Source organism: Rhinoderma darwinii (assembly GCF_050947455.1).
Source record: "Rhinoderma darwinii isolate aRhiDar2 chromosome 5 unlocalized genomic scaffold, aRhiDar2.hap1 SUPER_5_unloc_52, whole genome shotgun sequence".
In the NCBI taxonomy this organism is placed as follows: Eukaryota; Metazoa; Chordata; class Amphibia; order Anura; family Rhinodermatidae; genus Rhinoderma; species Rhinoderma darwinii.
In genome coordinates, this window is record NW_027461812.1 from 331,102 (window position 1) to 343,992 (window position 12,891).

The window sequence follows — 12,891 nt, forward strand, 5'->3', positions numbered from 1 at the left end:
TGCAGGATATATCACTATGTATCTGTCAGGAGGTAGAGGAGCAATGTTCTGCAGATCTGTAGAGAGGTCAGTGGTGTAATAATCTGCAGGATATATCACTATGTATCTGTCAGGAGGTAGAGGAGCGATGTTCTGCAGATCTGTAGAGAGGTCAGTGGTGTAATAATCTGCAGGATATATCACTATGTATCTGTCAGGAGGTAGAGGAGCAATGTTCTGCAGTTCTCTAGAGGTCAGTGGTGTAATAATCTGCAGGATATATCACTATATATCTGTATTCTGTGATTTACTATCTCTCACTCTGTCTGATGTCCTCTCTCTCCTCTCTGTATTCTGTGTTTTACTCTCTGTCATTCTCTGTCTGACGTCCTCTCTTCTCTCTGTATTCTTTGTTTCAATATCTCTCACTCTCTGTCTGAGATCCTCCCCTCTCTGTATTCTGTTTTACTATCTCTCACTCTGTCTGATGTCCTCTCTCCTCTCTGTATTCTGTGTGTTACTATCTCTCACACTCTGTCTGACATCCTCTCTCTCCTCTCTGTATTCTGTGTTTCACTATCTCTCACTCTGTCTGACGTCCTCGCTCTCCTCTCTGTATTCTGTGTTTCACTATCTGTCACTCTCTGTCTGATGTCCTCGCTCTCCTCTCTGTATTCTGTGTTTTACTCTGTCATTCTCTGTCTGACGTCCTCTCTCCTCTCTGTATTCTTTGTTTCACTATCTCTCACTCTGTCTGACATCCTCTCTCTCCTCTCTGTATTCTGTTTCACTATCTATCACGCTCTGTCTGACGTCCTCTCTGTATTGTGTTTTACTATCTCTCACTCTGTCTGACATCCTCTCTGTATTGTGTTTTACTATCTCTCACTCTCTGTCTGACGTCCTCTCTGTATTCTGTGTTTTACTATCTCTCACTCTGTCTGGCGTCCTCCCTCTCCTCCCTGTATTCTGTGTTTTACGGTCTCTCACTCTCTGTCTGATGTCCTCTCTCTCCTCTCTGTATTCTGTGTTTTACTATCTCTCACACTCTGTCTGATGTCCTCTCTCTCCTCTCTGTATTCTGTGTTTTACTATCTCTCACACTCTGTCTGACGTCCTCTCTCTCCTCTCTATATTCTGTGTTTTACTATCTCTCACACTCTGTCTGATGTCCTCTCTCTCCTCTCTATATTCTGTGTTTTACTATCTCACACTCTCTGTCTGATGTCCTCTCTCTCTTCTCTGTATCCACACAAAGCAGCAGCATTTCCTGGTTGGGCTGTTTATAGTGGCTCTAACTCATATGTCTTATCTACTCAGTCATCGGTGACTCACACCTAAACCACGAGTGATTGCCGGTGCTAGAGGGAGGGCTGCCTGCAAGGCATTATGGGGAAGCTGGCTGGGTCGCCACCCGTTGTCATGTGATCCTTCTTCTCTGTCTTCTTATCTGCTTCTGATCTGTAAAATATCAGCCGCCATTTTTAGCTATTCATGTCGGGCAAATGCTAAAAGCTTCAGATTTGCTAAAATCCAAAACTTTTGGGAAATTTGTGACTAATTCGATTTGTGTGTAAACATTCGCTCCTCTCTAAACACAAGTTATAACTTCTCTGGGTGGTTTTATTTTTCAGATGTTATAAACATTCCTCAATTTAACCTGCCATCGGTGTGGAAATGCCCATAACCGGAAAACTGGCGTCATATCCCACCCAATGGCCCCAACCACCATAACAAATTTTTTGCAGCTGTGGCTTAAAGGGAAGGTGTCGCAAATTTTTTTTTTTTTTATATGTTTTTGCTTTTAGTATGTTATTAACCCCTTCCCCTGCTTGCATTCTGGGCCCTAATGTCCAAGCCATTTTTTAGATTTTTCCATTGTCACATTCGAAGAGCTGTAACTTTTTTATTTTTGCGTCGGCATAGCTGTATAAGGTCTTGTTTTTTGCGGGACGACTTGCAGTTTTTATTGGTACCATTTGAGAGTAGATGCGACTTTTTGATCACTTTCTATCACATTTTTTTTAAGTCAGGATTAACAGAAAACAGCAATTTTTCCATTGTTTTTTATTTTATTTTTTTACGGCGTTCACAGTGCGGGTTAAATAATGTAACAGCTTTATAGTCGGGGTCGTTACGGACGCGGCGATACCAAATATGTGTAACTTTTTTGCTTTATTGTAGTTTTTTTTAATAGTAAAGCAGTTTGTAAGGGGAAAAGCTGGGTTTTTCATTTTTTTTTTTTTCACTTTTTTTTTTTATTAACTTTATTAAACTTTTTTTACTTTTTTACTAGTCCCACTAGGGGACTTCCCTATCCTCCGATCGCTATTATAATACACTGCAATACTTTTGTATTGCAGTGTATTACTGCCTGTCCGTTTAAAACGGACAGGCATCTGCTAGGTCATGCCTGCGGCATGATCTAGCAGGCATTCGCTGCAGGCAGACCTGGGGGTCTTTATTAGACCCCCGGCTGCCATAGAAGACACAGACACTCGGCGATTTTATCGCCGGGTGTCAGTGAGATGAGAGGGAGCTCCCTCCCTCTCTCCAAAACCATTCAGATGCGGTGCACGCTATTGTGCACCGCATCTGAAGGGTTAAACAGGTGAGATCGATACTAATATCGATCTCACCCGGCAGAGCAGGGACGCCCCCAGCCCTCAGCTGCTTCTGGCAGCTGAGAGCAGGGAGATTTCACGGCTCCCTGCTCTGTTTACTTTATTCTACAGCAGCGACGTAGTTTGGCGGCACTCTAGAATAAAGCCCACTAATGACCGCCGTAAAAAGACATATCGGCGGTCATTAAGGGGTTAAAATAAATTTTATTTATTTGTGTTTTTGTGTTGTACTTTTTTCTTTCTTTTACTTCCCTATGGGGCTGCCATTTTTTTTTTTTTCATCTCTCTATGTGTCGATTAACGACACATACAGAGATGGAATACGGCACATACAACCCCAAAGAGAATGCGAACGGGAGCCGTTCCATTCACTATAGCGTACGCCGTCTGTGTGGGAACGGCGCATGCGCCGCTCCCACACAGTCCAAAAGGAAGGTCTTCGGCCGAGCGACATCCGGCGCCATTTTCATGTGGACCGGAAGCCGCGGACGGACAGTAAGATGACGACTTCCGGTCGCGGCTTCCGTCCATATGTTCAGAAGCAAGGACTAGGAGCGGAGGGAGCGGACGGAGCGGAGGCTGCGGCGGCGGCAGGAGCAGGTAAGTTATGTTTGTGTATGTTCCTGTTCTGCTGTGTGATTACCACTGTATCTCATCCTCCTACACTGTGCATTCGCTCAAAAAATGGCGGCACACAGTGTAGGAGGTTTGAACATTCAACCCCCTACTTTCTCCTGGCACTAGCCAGGATAAAGGAGGGGGTATTGTGTGAGGACACTAGAGCGTGTGTGTCTACACCAAATATGCAGCAAAAAGCAATGAGGTTGCTTTACCACATTGCAATGCTGCAATTTTGGGAATTGCTCCCTCTAGTGACCAGCACAGGGAAATGTTATAAATTAGAATCTAATTTATAATATTTCCTGACTTGTGAAAAAATTAGAACAATGTTTAATCATTTATATACCAACTGGTTAACTAAAAAAATATATATATATTTTCCTAGCGACACATTCCCTTTAAAGGCTGTGGACACTTTTGTTGGCTTTATATCCCCTTAGTGTCCGGCCGCGGGTGTTTTTATGGCGGTCACTAATGGGCCTGATGCTGATGCAGTAGACTTTACACCGCGGCATCAGAATAAAGCAGCGCCCCTGGAGGTAACTGAGGGCTTGGGGCAGACCTGCTCTAGCGGGCGGGATTGAAATAAGCATCGATCCCACCCGTTTAATCCCTTAGATGCTGTGGTCAATAGCGACGGATCCCTCATAGAACACGGCCATGTGAACAGAACCATATACATGCATTCATTTTAATGTAGCCGTGTGACGGCCGTTAAAGAAATCGCACGGCCGACAACCCCTGTCATCTGAATAGGGCCTAACAGATGCCGGTCAGTTTTACAGTTTTAGTGGGACTAAAAAAAAAGTTAAAAAAATGTTTCATAAAGTTTATAGTAAATAAATAAATAAAAATTAAAAACCCACTTTTTTCCCTTACAAAATGCCTTATTATTTTAAATTAAAAAAAAAAAAGTATAGACATATTTGGTATCGCTGCGCCCATAACGACGCTAACTATAACAAGTTTACAATATTTAACCTGCACGGTGAACGCCATAAAAAATAATATAAAAAAACAGTGCCAGAATTGCTGTTTTCTGTGAATCCTGCCTTAATAAAAATGTGATAAAAAGCGATCAAAAACTCGTATGTACTGCAAAAGGGCACCAATAAAAACGTTGTCCCGCAAAATGAAGCCTCATACAGCCGCATCGGCAGAACTATCAAAAAGTTATGGCTTTTAAAAAAGTAAAAAAACAATATCGATTTGGTATCTCCACAATCGTAACGACCCGCTGAATAAAGTTATTGTTATTTGTACAACACGGTAAACGGCATAAATTTAAGACGCAAAAAATATTGACTGAATTTCAGTTTTTTTTCCATTTCAAACCAATAAAGTTACTAAAAGTGAATCAGTAAATGATATTTACCCCAAAAAGTTGCAATCCAAAAATAAAACTTGTCCCACAAAAAACAAGACCTTATACCGCTGTGGCGACGAAACAATAAAAAAGTTATAGCTCTTTGAATGAAACGATGGAAAAACGAAAAAAAAATTCTTGGTCATTAAGGTTTAAAATAACTATGGTCTTAACCCCTTCACGCACCATGACGGAAGTGCATGTCACGCTGCGGGTGTCAGCTATTACAGCTGATGCCCGGCACCAATGGCCAGGAACAGCGATCGCACTGTTCCTGGCCTTTTAACCCCCAAAATGCTGCAGTCGATCGAAACCGCAGCATCTGAGGCCTTATAAAGAGGGGGAAGCCCCCTCCGACAGCTCATCGCCCCCCACGACACGATCATGGGATGCCGATGGTTGTCAATACATTAGCATACCTCCCAACCGTCCCAGATTCCGGGCAGTGTCCCGCTGTTCCAGATGGTTGGGGGTATGTCCCGCTGTCAACTGTATCTGCGTCCTCAGGTCGCAGATACAGTTAAACCCAATGCTGAAGCAGGGAACCAACAGCTCCCTGCTTCAGAATTAGAATTAGCTCCTCCGCTCAACTAGGACTCCCCGGGCACAGCGGTACTTTAAGCACTGTGTATGGGGAAGCCCTTAACGTCACTGTCCATATATAGTGGCTAATAATTGAGCCAAATCCCCGTTGCCGATGATCTGGCCGGTGGTTCCGCTCCTACAGGAAACCCCTGAGGTCACTGTCCATATTTGTGTTTCCTTATGTAGTAATAATTCAGGAATGCTTTAACCTATTCAAGTGATTCTGAGATTGTTTTCTCGTGACATATTGTGCTTTGTTAGTTAAAAAATTAAATTCAATATTTATGTGTGAAAAACACCAAAATTTTTAGAAAATTTGCAAAAATTTGCATTTTTTCGAAATTTAAATATATCTGCTTGTAAGTCAGACAGTAATACCACACAAAATAGTCACTAGTTACCATTCCCCCTATGTCTACTTTATGTTTGCATCATTTTTTTCACATCCTTTTATTTTTCTAGGACGTCACAAGACTTAGAACTTTAGCAGCGATTTCTCACATTTGCAAGAACATTTCAAAAGGCCATTTTTTCAGGGACAGTTCAGTTCTGAAGTGGCTTTGAGGGCCTTATATATTAGAAAGTCCCCATTAAATCATCCCATTTTGAAAACTGAACCCCTCAAAGTATCCAAAACAGCATTCAAAAAGTGTCTTAACCCTTTAGACGTTTCACAGGAATTAAAGCAAAGTAGAGGTGAAATTTACAAATTCCATTTTTTTTTACCATAATTCATTTGAATCCATTTTTTTTCTGTAACACAGAAGGTTTTACCAGAGAAACGCAACACAATATTTATTGCCCAGATTCTGCAGTTTTTAGAAATATCCCACATGTGGCCCGAGTGCCCTAATAGACTGAAGCAGCGGCCTCCGACACAAAGGAGAAACGGGCCCTCCTTTTTTTTTTAAAATATATTTTAGGCACCATGTCAGGTTTGAAGAGGTCTTGTGGGGCCAAAACAGTAAAGACCCCCCAAAAGCAACCCCATTGTGTTTGGACCCACGGCAGGGCTCAGAAGAGAAGGAGCGTCATTTGGATTTTGGAGCGCTGATTTTGCCGGAATCGCTTTCAGTGCCATGTCGCATTTGCAATAAACTGGAGGGACCAAGACAGTGGAAACCCCCCTAAAAGTGACCCCATTTTGGAAACTACACCCCTCAAGGAATTTATCTAGGAGTATTTAGACCCCACAGGTCTTTGCAGAATTTATTAGAATTAGGCCGTGAAAATGAATATCAACATTATTTCCACTAAAGGGAAGGGGTTAATGACTAAACCATTTTCTTTCTTTTTTTTTTCATCCTTACAATCCAAGAGCCACAACTTTTTTTTTTTCCGTCGCTGTCGCTGTATGAGGATTGTTTTTTGCGGGACGAGTTGTATTTCTAACCGTTTTGGGGCACATATAATTTATTGATAAAGGTTCATTCACTTTTTGGGAAGGGAGTGCAATAAAAAAACAACAATTTTGCCATTGTTTTTTTGCTGTTTATCGTGTGGTTAAAATAACTTGTTAACTTTATTCTACAAGTTGGTGCGGCGATACCAAATATGTCCCGTATAGTCTTTTTTATGTTTTAGCACAATAAGGCCAGGATCACACACACAGTTTTGTAGGCCCCATTTACACGACCGTGCCCGTAATTACGATCCATCAATTATTTGTACTTTTTGAGACCCAGCTACTTTGTATCCTGTATATAGAGCGGCTGTATCTAGTGCTGAGTCCTGTATCCGTCAGATCAGCGGGACTGACGGGTTCAGTGTCAGCAGCTGAAAATAGGCTGTGTGAACGAACATACCCTTACTGTTCTCCCTCTCCTGACAGCCTGCCAGGAGAGGGAGAAGTTACAGCATACCCCCTGAAGAAGCTGTACCAGCGAAATGCGCGTCGGGGCGTTCTTACACTTGGTTATACTTCGTGGATCACCTTATTCTTTTCATCTCCATGGGTAAGACTCTGTGTACTAAGTTCTTTGTGATTCCAGGCTTTGATTTACATAATAGAACATGCCGGGATATTTTCTCTTTTTGACCTATGCGTAATGACCTATGTGCAATGTTCGGTGTGATATTTCCCCCTAGTGTCTTTTCTGCCCCAGATTGTTGCTATTAGGGCTTTACTTATCATTGAATTTCTCTTCTGTGGACTATATATTCTTATAGCACAGGTGAGACACTGCGGTGACATATCACTGACCTATGGTTTTCGCTACTGCCTGGTGCACACACGTTCAAATTGTGTGCTTTATACATCATACCCCTGGTAATCTTAATACCTTCGAGTGGTCCACACATATACTGTATGTTAGATCCTCGCTATTGTTTTTTCCTTGTATGATATTATATTAAATAAAATGTTGTTGTACTTGTTTCTATTACTTGTGGCGTTGTGACTCCTGTTCCTCAATTTTTTTGCTTAAGAATTATTGGAGTTGTGCTATGGTGTGCATATACCTTGGAGGTGCCTCGACATTGTGTTGGCTGCGCCTAACCGGTGATTCTGACCTGTGAGACGTATTTTGATAGAAGTTACAGCAGGTCTGCGGCGGGCCCCCTTTTTTTTAAAGTCATGTAGCTGGACCTCTAACGGCAGTACCACTAGTACTGCCCTGATGGTGGTCCTGTGTATGTATGTATATATATATATATAATGTGTTATTAGTCACAGTTGGCCGTTTTTTGTTATTCATAATTGGTCTACCCACAGGCTCCTGTAAAGGGCTGCTCAGCATCCGGGGCTCAGGACTGCGTGTTATGTTTATTGTTTCTGATTGACATAACGTTTATATGTCAATCAGTCAGTCGGTTTTTATTTATTTAGGCTGTGTTCACATCAGCAGTCAGCCGCGCTATTGATTCTGTCAAAACGACTGAACCCTCCACAACGGTGACAGACGGAAACCATTAGCACCGGATCCGTCACCATTCAATGGTGAGGGAAACGGAAGCTGAGGTTTCCCTTTGTCTTTCTACTGAGGGGCTAACCCGACGGAAACCTCAGACGGAACCCCTCAGCGGAAAGGCAACGGTGATGTGAACACAGCCTTAGGCCGGATTCACACGAGCGTGTGCGTTTTGCGCACGCAAAAGATCCATAAATCTGTGTGTCAGCAGCGTATGATGCGCGGCTGGGTGGTTTTCGCGCAGCCGCCATCATTATGACACTCTGTTTGGATGTTTGAAGCACGTGGTGCTTTTCTGTTTTCAATCATAGTTTTTACTGCTGTTGCGCGAATCACGCGCGTCCCACTGAAGTGCTTCCGTGTGGTGCGCGCGATTTTCACGCACCCATTGATTTCAATAGGTGCGTGATGCACGGAAAACGCAGAAATATCGGACATGTCGTGAGTTTTAAGCAGCGGACACTAAAGAAAGGAGACGGGTCAGTCTATTCTTTATACCTTTTGTTCATTTTTTGTTTATCTACTTCCGGCTTTGGCTAAAAAAAAAAACTCGCACAAAAAGTGCATGTGTGATCGTGGCCTAAACATGTTTTAGTAAAATAAGTTCTCTTTGTGCTGTCGCCTTCCGAGATCCATAACTTTTTCCATCCTTGTAGCCATATAGTGGCTTGTTTTTTGTTTTTTTTTGAGTTGTAGTTTTTTTTGGTACCATTTCGGGGTAAATATAATTTATTGTCTAAGGCCTCGTGCCCACTTCAGTTTTTTTTCGTCAGGGTGCTCTCCGTTGTTTCAACTGATCGCACCCTGACACATTTATTTCAATGGCGCCATGCGCACTTCTGTTGTTTTAACGGAACCGTGCGGCCGTTGCATCAAAAATAGCACAGTTCCTACTCCTGCCGTTTTTGACAGAACAGTCTCGGCCTTTGCATTCATTTGGTCCATGAAACAACGGGCTGCACGCGGAAGCCATCCGTGTGTGGTCCGTGATTCACGGAACCGTCATTAGCGCCTGTACAATGGCTGACGGATGTGTGCATGCAGCCTAACTTTTATAAATTTTTTTAGAGGGAAAGCAATTCCATAAAAAAAAATGCGCGCGTTTTTTTTGCCACTCGCCGTGCAGTATAAATAGTAAGTTATGCTTGTTCTACGGGTCGTTACGGCGGTACCTGATATGTAGGAGGGTTTTTTTTTACAGTAAAGCTTTTTTAAGAAAATCTAATAATTTATAATGAAAAAAGGAATTAATTTATGTTGATTTTTTTGGAGGGGCACTTTTTAATTTTTATTAAACTTTATTCAGCTCTATTTTGCTTCTTTTTTTTTTTTGTTAGTTGTGAACTTCACAGTACGATCTTTTCATTTCCGGTAGGAGTCTGGCTGCGTATAGCAGCCGCGCTCCTGCCGCCGATCTCGTGGGTATAATGGCAGCACCCATGAGATCCAAGTGACGGATATATCGGCAGGAACTAGCACCCGCTTGTGATAGATATATCTGTCGCTCGTCATTAAGGGGTTAAATGTGTGTTTTAGGTGTTTTTAAATATTTATAAATTTAATTTTTTAACAACATTTTTTGCTGCAGCTTCTACGGATCCTCTGTACACAAAAGCTGCAGCTTCTACGGATCCTCTGTACACAAAAGCTGCAGCTTCTACGGATCCTCTGTACACAAAAGCTGCAGCTTCTACGGATCCTCTGTACACAAAAGCTGCAGCTTCTACGGATTCTCTGTACACAAAAGCTGCAGCTTCTACGGATTCTCTGTACACAAAAGCTGCAGCTTCTACGGATCCTCTGCACGCAAATGCTGCAGCGTTCATTATCAGCCACCACTAACGCGCAGGATCGCCATAATATCGATCACAGTTCATCAACTTAGATGATGATATTATGGCGGTCACAGCTGAGCGATGGATTCGGCCGATAATCAAAGACTTTGAAACATTTACAGAATATGACGTTGTTGGAAACCGGAAAAAAATGTATAAAAAAAAAAAAAGGAGGGGGCGGAACAAGTTCTACTCTCGCTGAATCACATGTATTTAACCAGGGAAATACAACACACCTGACAAGCAATAACCAATCAGGTGTGTCCCTTCTCCACAGCAAAATTAACCCTAACTTGCCCCTATAGTCAGCAGGTTCCACACTTTAAACAGCGCGGCCCCTGAAAGAGGGAGCAGAGCAATGTTCTGCAGGTCTCTAGAGGTCAGTGGTGTAATAATCTGCAGGATATATCACTATGTATCTGTCAGGAGGTAGAGGAGCAATGTTCTGCAGATCTGTAGAGAGGTCAGTGGTGTAATAATCTGCAGGATATATCACTATGTATCTGTCAGGAGGTGGAGGAGCGATGTTCTGCAGATCTGTAGAGAGGTCAGTGGTGTAATAATCTGCAGGATATATCACTATGTATCTGTCAGGAGGTAGAGGAGCAATGTTCTGCAGATCTGTAGAGAGGTCAGTGGTGTAATAATCTGCAGGATATATCACTATGTATCTGTCAGGAGGTAGAGGAGCAATGTTCTGCAGATCTGTAGAGAGGACACTGGTGTAATAATCTGCAGGATATATCACTATGTATCTGGGGGTAGAGGAGCAATGTTCTGCAGATCTGTAGAGAGGTCAGTGGTGTAATAATCTGCAGGATATATCACTATGTATCTGTCAGGAGGTAGAGGAGCGATGTTCTGCAGATCTGTAGAGAGGTCAGTGGTGTAATAATCTGCAGGATATATCACTGTATCTGTCAGGAGGTAGAGGAGCAATGTTCTGCAGATCTGTAGAGAGGTCAGTGGTGTAATAATCTGCAGGATATATCACTATGTATCTGTCAGGAGGTAGAGGAGCAATGTTCTGCAGATCTGTAGAGAGGTCAGTGGTGTAATAATCTGCAGGATATATCACTATGTATCTGTCAGGAGGTAGAGGAGCAATGTTCTGCAGATCTGTAGAGAGGTCAGTGGTGTAATAATCTGCAGGATATATCACTATGTATTTGTCAGGAGGTAGAGGAGCAATGCTCTGCAGATCTCTAGAGAGGTCAGTGGTGTAATAATCTGCAGAATATATCATGTACCTGTCAGGGGGTAGAGGACAGGGAACATACCCGCACCCCCTTTATCTCCATCAATAGGCACAGATAATTCGGCAATAATAATGAGATAACACATTTGAGATGAGCGAATTTTGCCGAATATCGTTTGGAGTCGGATTTGGTCGATGCGGCCGTCAGATTTGATTCGCCCCGAATGAATTTGTTGTGAATAGAAAGTGCCGCGATTGCCCTGAAGAGTCGTGTATGACTCTGAGGTCTCCTAGGACTGTATCCGGCCGCTCTCCAGCTCTAACGCCAAGACAGCCTCAGTAATGTCAAAGTGACAGCGACATAACGCATGGCAGCCGGCGGCAACAATCTGATTCCTTTCTGGGAAGTAACAATAGTCTTTGTGTTTTTCTTTAAAAAAAAATGTGTGTGTGTGTGTATATATATATATATATATCTCTGCCACTGCCACGACTACATGTGCCATGCGTCTGATCGTCCTGGAAAGTGAAGAAGCGGTGAGTTTTGCTCTAATCATTTGCAAAACAATTGTCACAGACTGATATATATCGGCTCGACACAGAACAATACGCCATTTTTTGGTGGCACAATTAGATATAGAACAGTGAGTGACGTGACGCTATCGGCACCAGAATTAATATTTTTTAAGAAGATTTGTGAATGATGTGATGAAGATTAGTGATTCACAAATGAATGTGAGAATTGTATAGCTGCAGCAGCACTCACTCACAGCAATGGCTGCCTGTCTAACTAGCACCCTGACACTGACTGACTCCTTTCTCACTTTAAAATCTATCTCTCCATCAAATCATTGTAGCTCCAACTCTCTATTCTCTTCTCCCCACCATGAAACACACTCACTGACAATCCACTATATATCTGTATTCTGTGATTTACTTGACTTGGATAAGTAGAGTCGAGTGATCCATAATTATTCCTTACCCTTTTAGAATAATAACACACGACACCAGGTTGGATTTTAATGGCCACAGCAGCCGTTTATTATAAATTTTATAAAATTAGAAAATTTTATAACCCAAACTTTAAATAACTTAGAATTCCCAAACATTGGAAATTCTACCAGAATACACATACCAAACCCTTAACAGGGTCAATATAAATAACACCTTATAATTGACCAGGGGAAGCCCTTGAGGTTACCACGACTTATAAAAAACGTAGCCATCTGCCACCACCACTTGTTTTACCTCCAGCCGTAAACCGGCTCGAAGGCACCTTCTTGCAGATGGCTTTTCCATAAAGCACTTCAAAGGGGTAACACCCTAAGAAGCCTTCCACCTATTTTTGGGGGAAGCATACCCCTGATGTGACCCCCCCACCAGTTTTACTGACCAACCTCAAGGACTCCCCCCGCCAGCCACCGTGACAATGCAAACACCACCAATTACACCAGGCAATAACCACCATTCAATACCCACACTTCTCCTTCCAAAATCTGTAAAATAAAAAGGGGCGGGTGGGCGGGACTCCTGTGATGTCTCACTTCTCACTGTCTCCCTCGCACTGAGGAAAACAGCGGGAAGCCCGAGACCTACTCCCCCTCCCTCCTCACTTCCAATCCCCTCCCCTTCATTCCCTGCACATAACCTTAACCCTTTCCTCACCTGTTCCCTCCTATCCTGTCATGTCGGCCTCCCCTCACTCCTTGCAGTCAGCAGTACGGCCGCTTCTATCTCTCACTCTGTCTGATGTCCTCTCTCTCCTCTCTGTATT

The 12,891-nt window shown here is 42.8% G+C and overlaps 2 protein-coding genes across 3 annotated transcripts in view; both read left to right on the forward strand.

Moving 5' to 3' along the window:
* The window catches only part of LOC142696304 (uncharacterized), a 63,815-nt gene extending 53,889 nt beyond the window's left edge, over positions 1 to 9,926 (forward strand). Inside the window, exon 7 of the mRNA XM_075847635.1 lies at positions 9,673 to 9,926. Coding sequence (XP_075703750.1) covers positions 9,673 to 9,926 — 254 coding nt within the window. The remainder of the gene's footprint in view (positions 1 to 9,672) is intronic.
* LOC142696298 (cytochrome P450 2C20-like) overlaps positions 1 to 12,891 on the forward strand; it is a 107,517-nt gene that overhangs the window by 18,698 nt on the left and 75,928 nt on the right. The window lies entirely within an intron of this gene.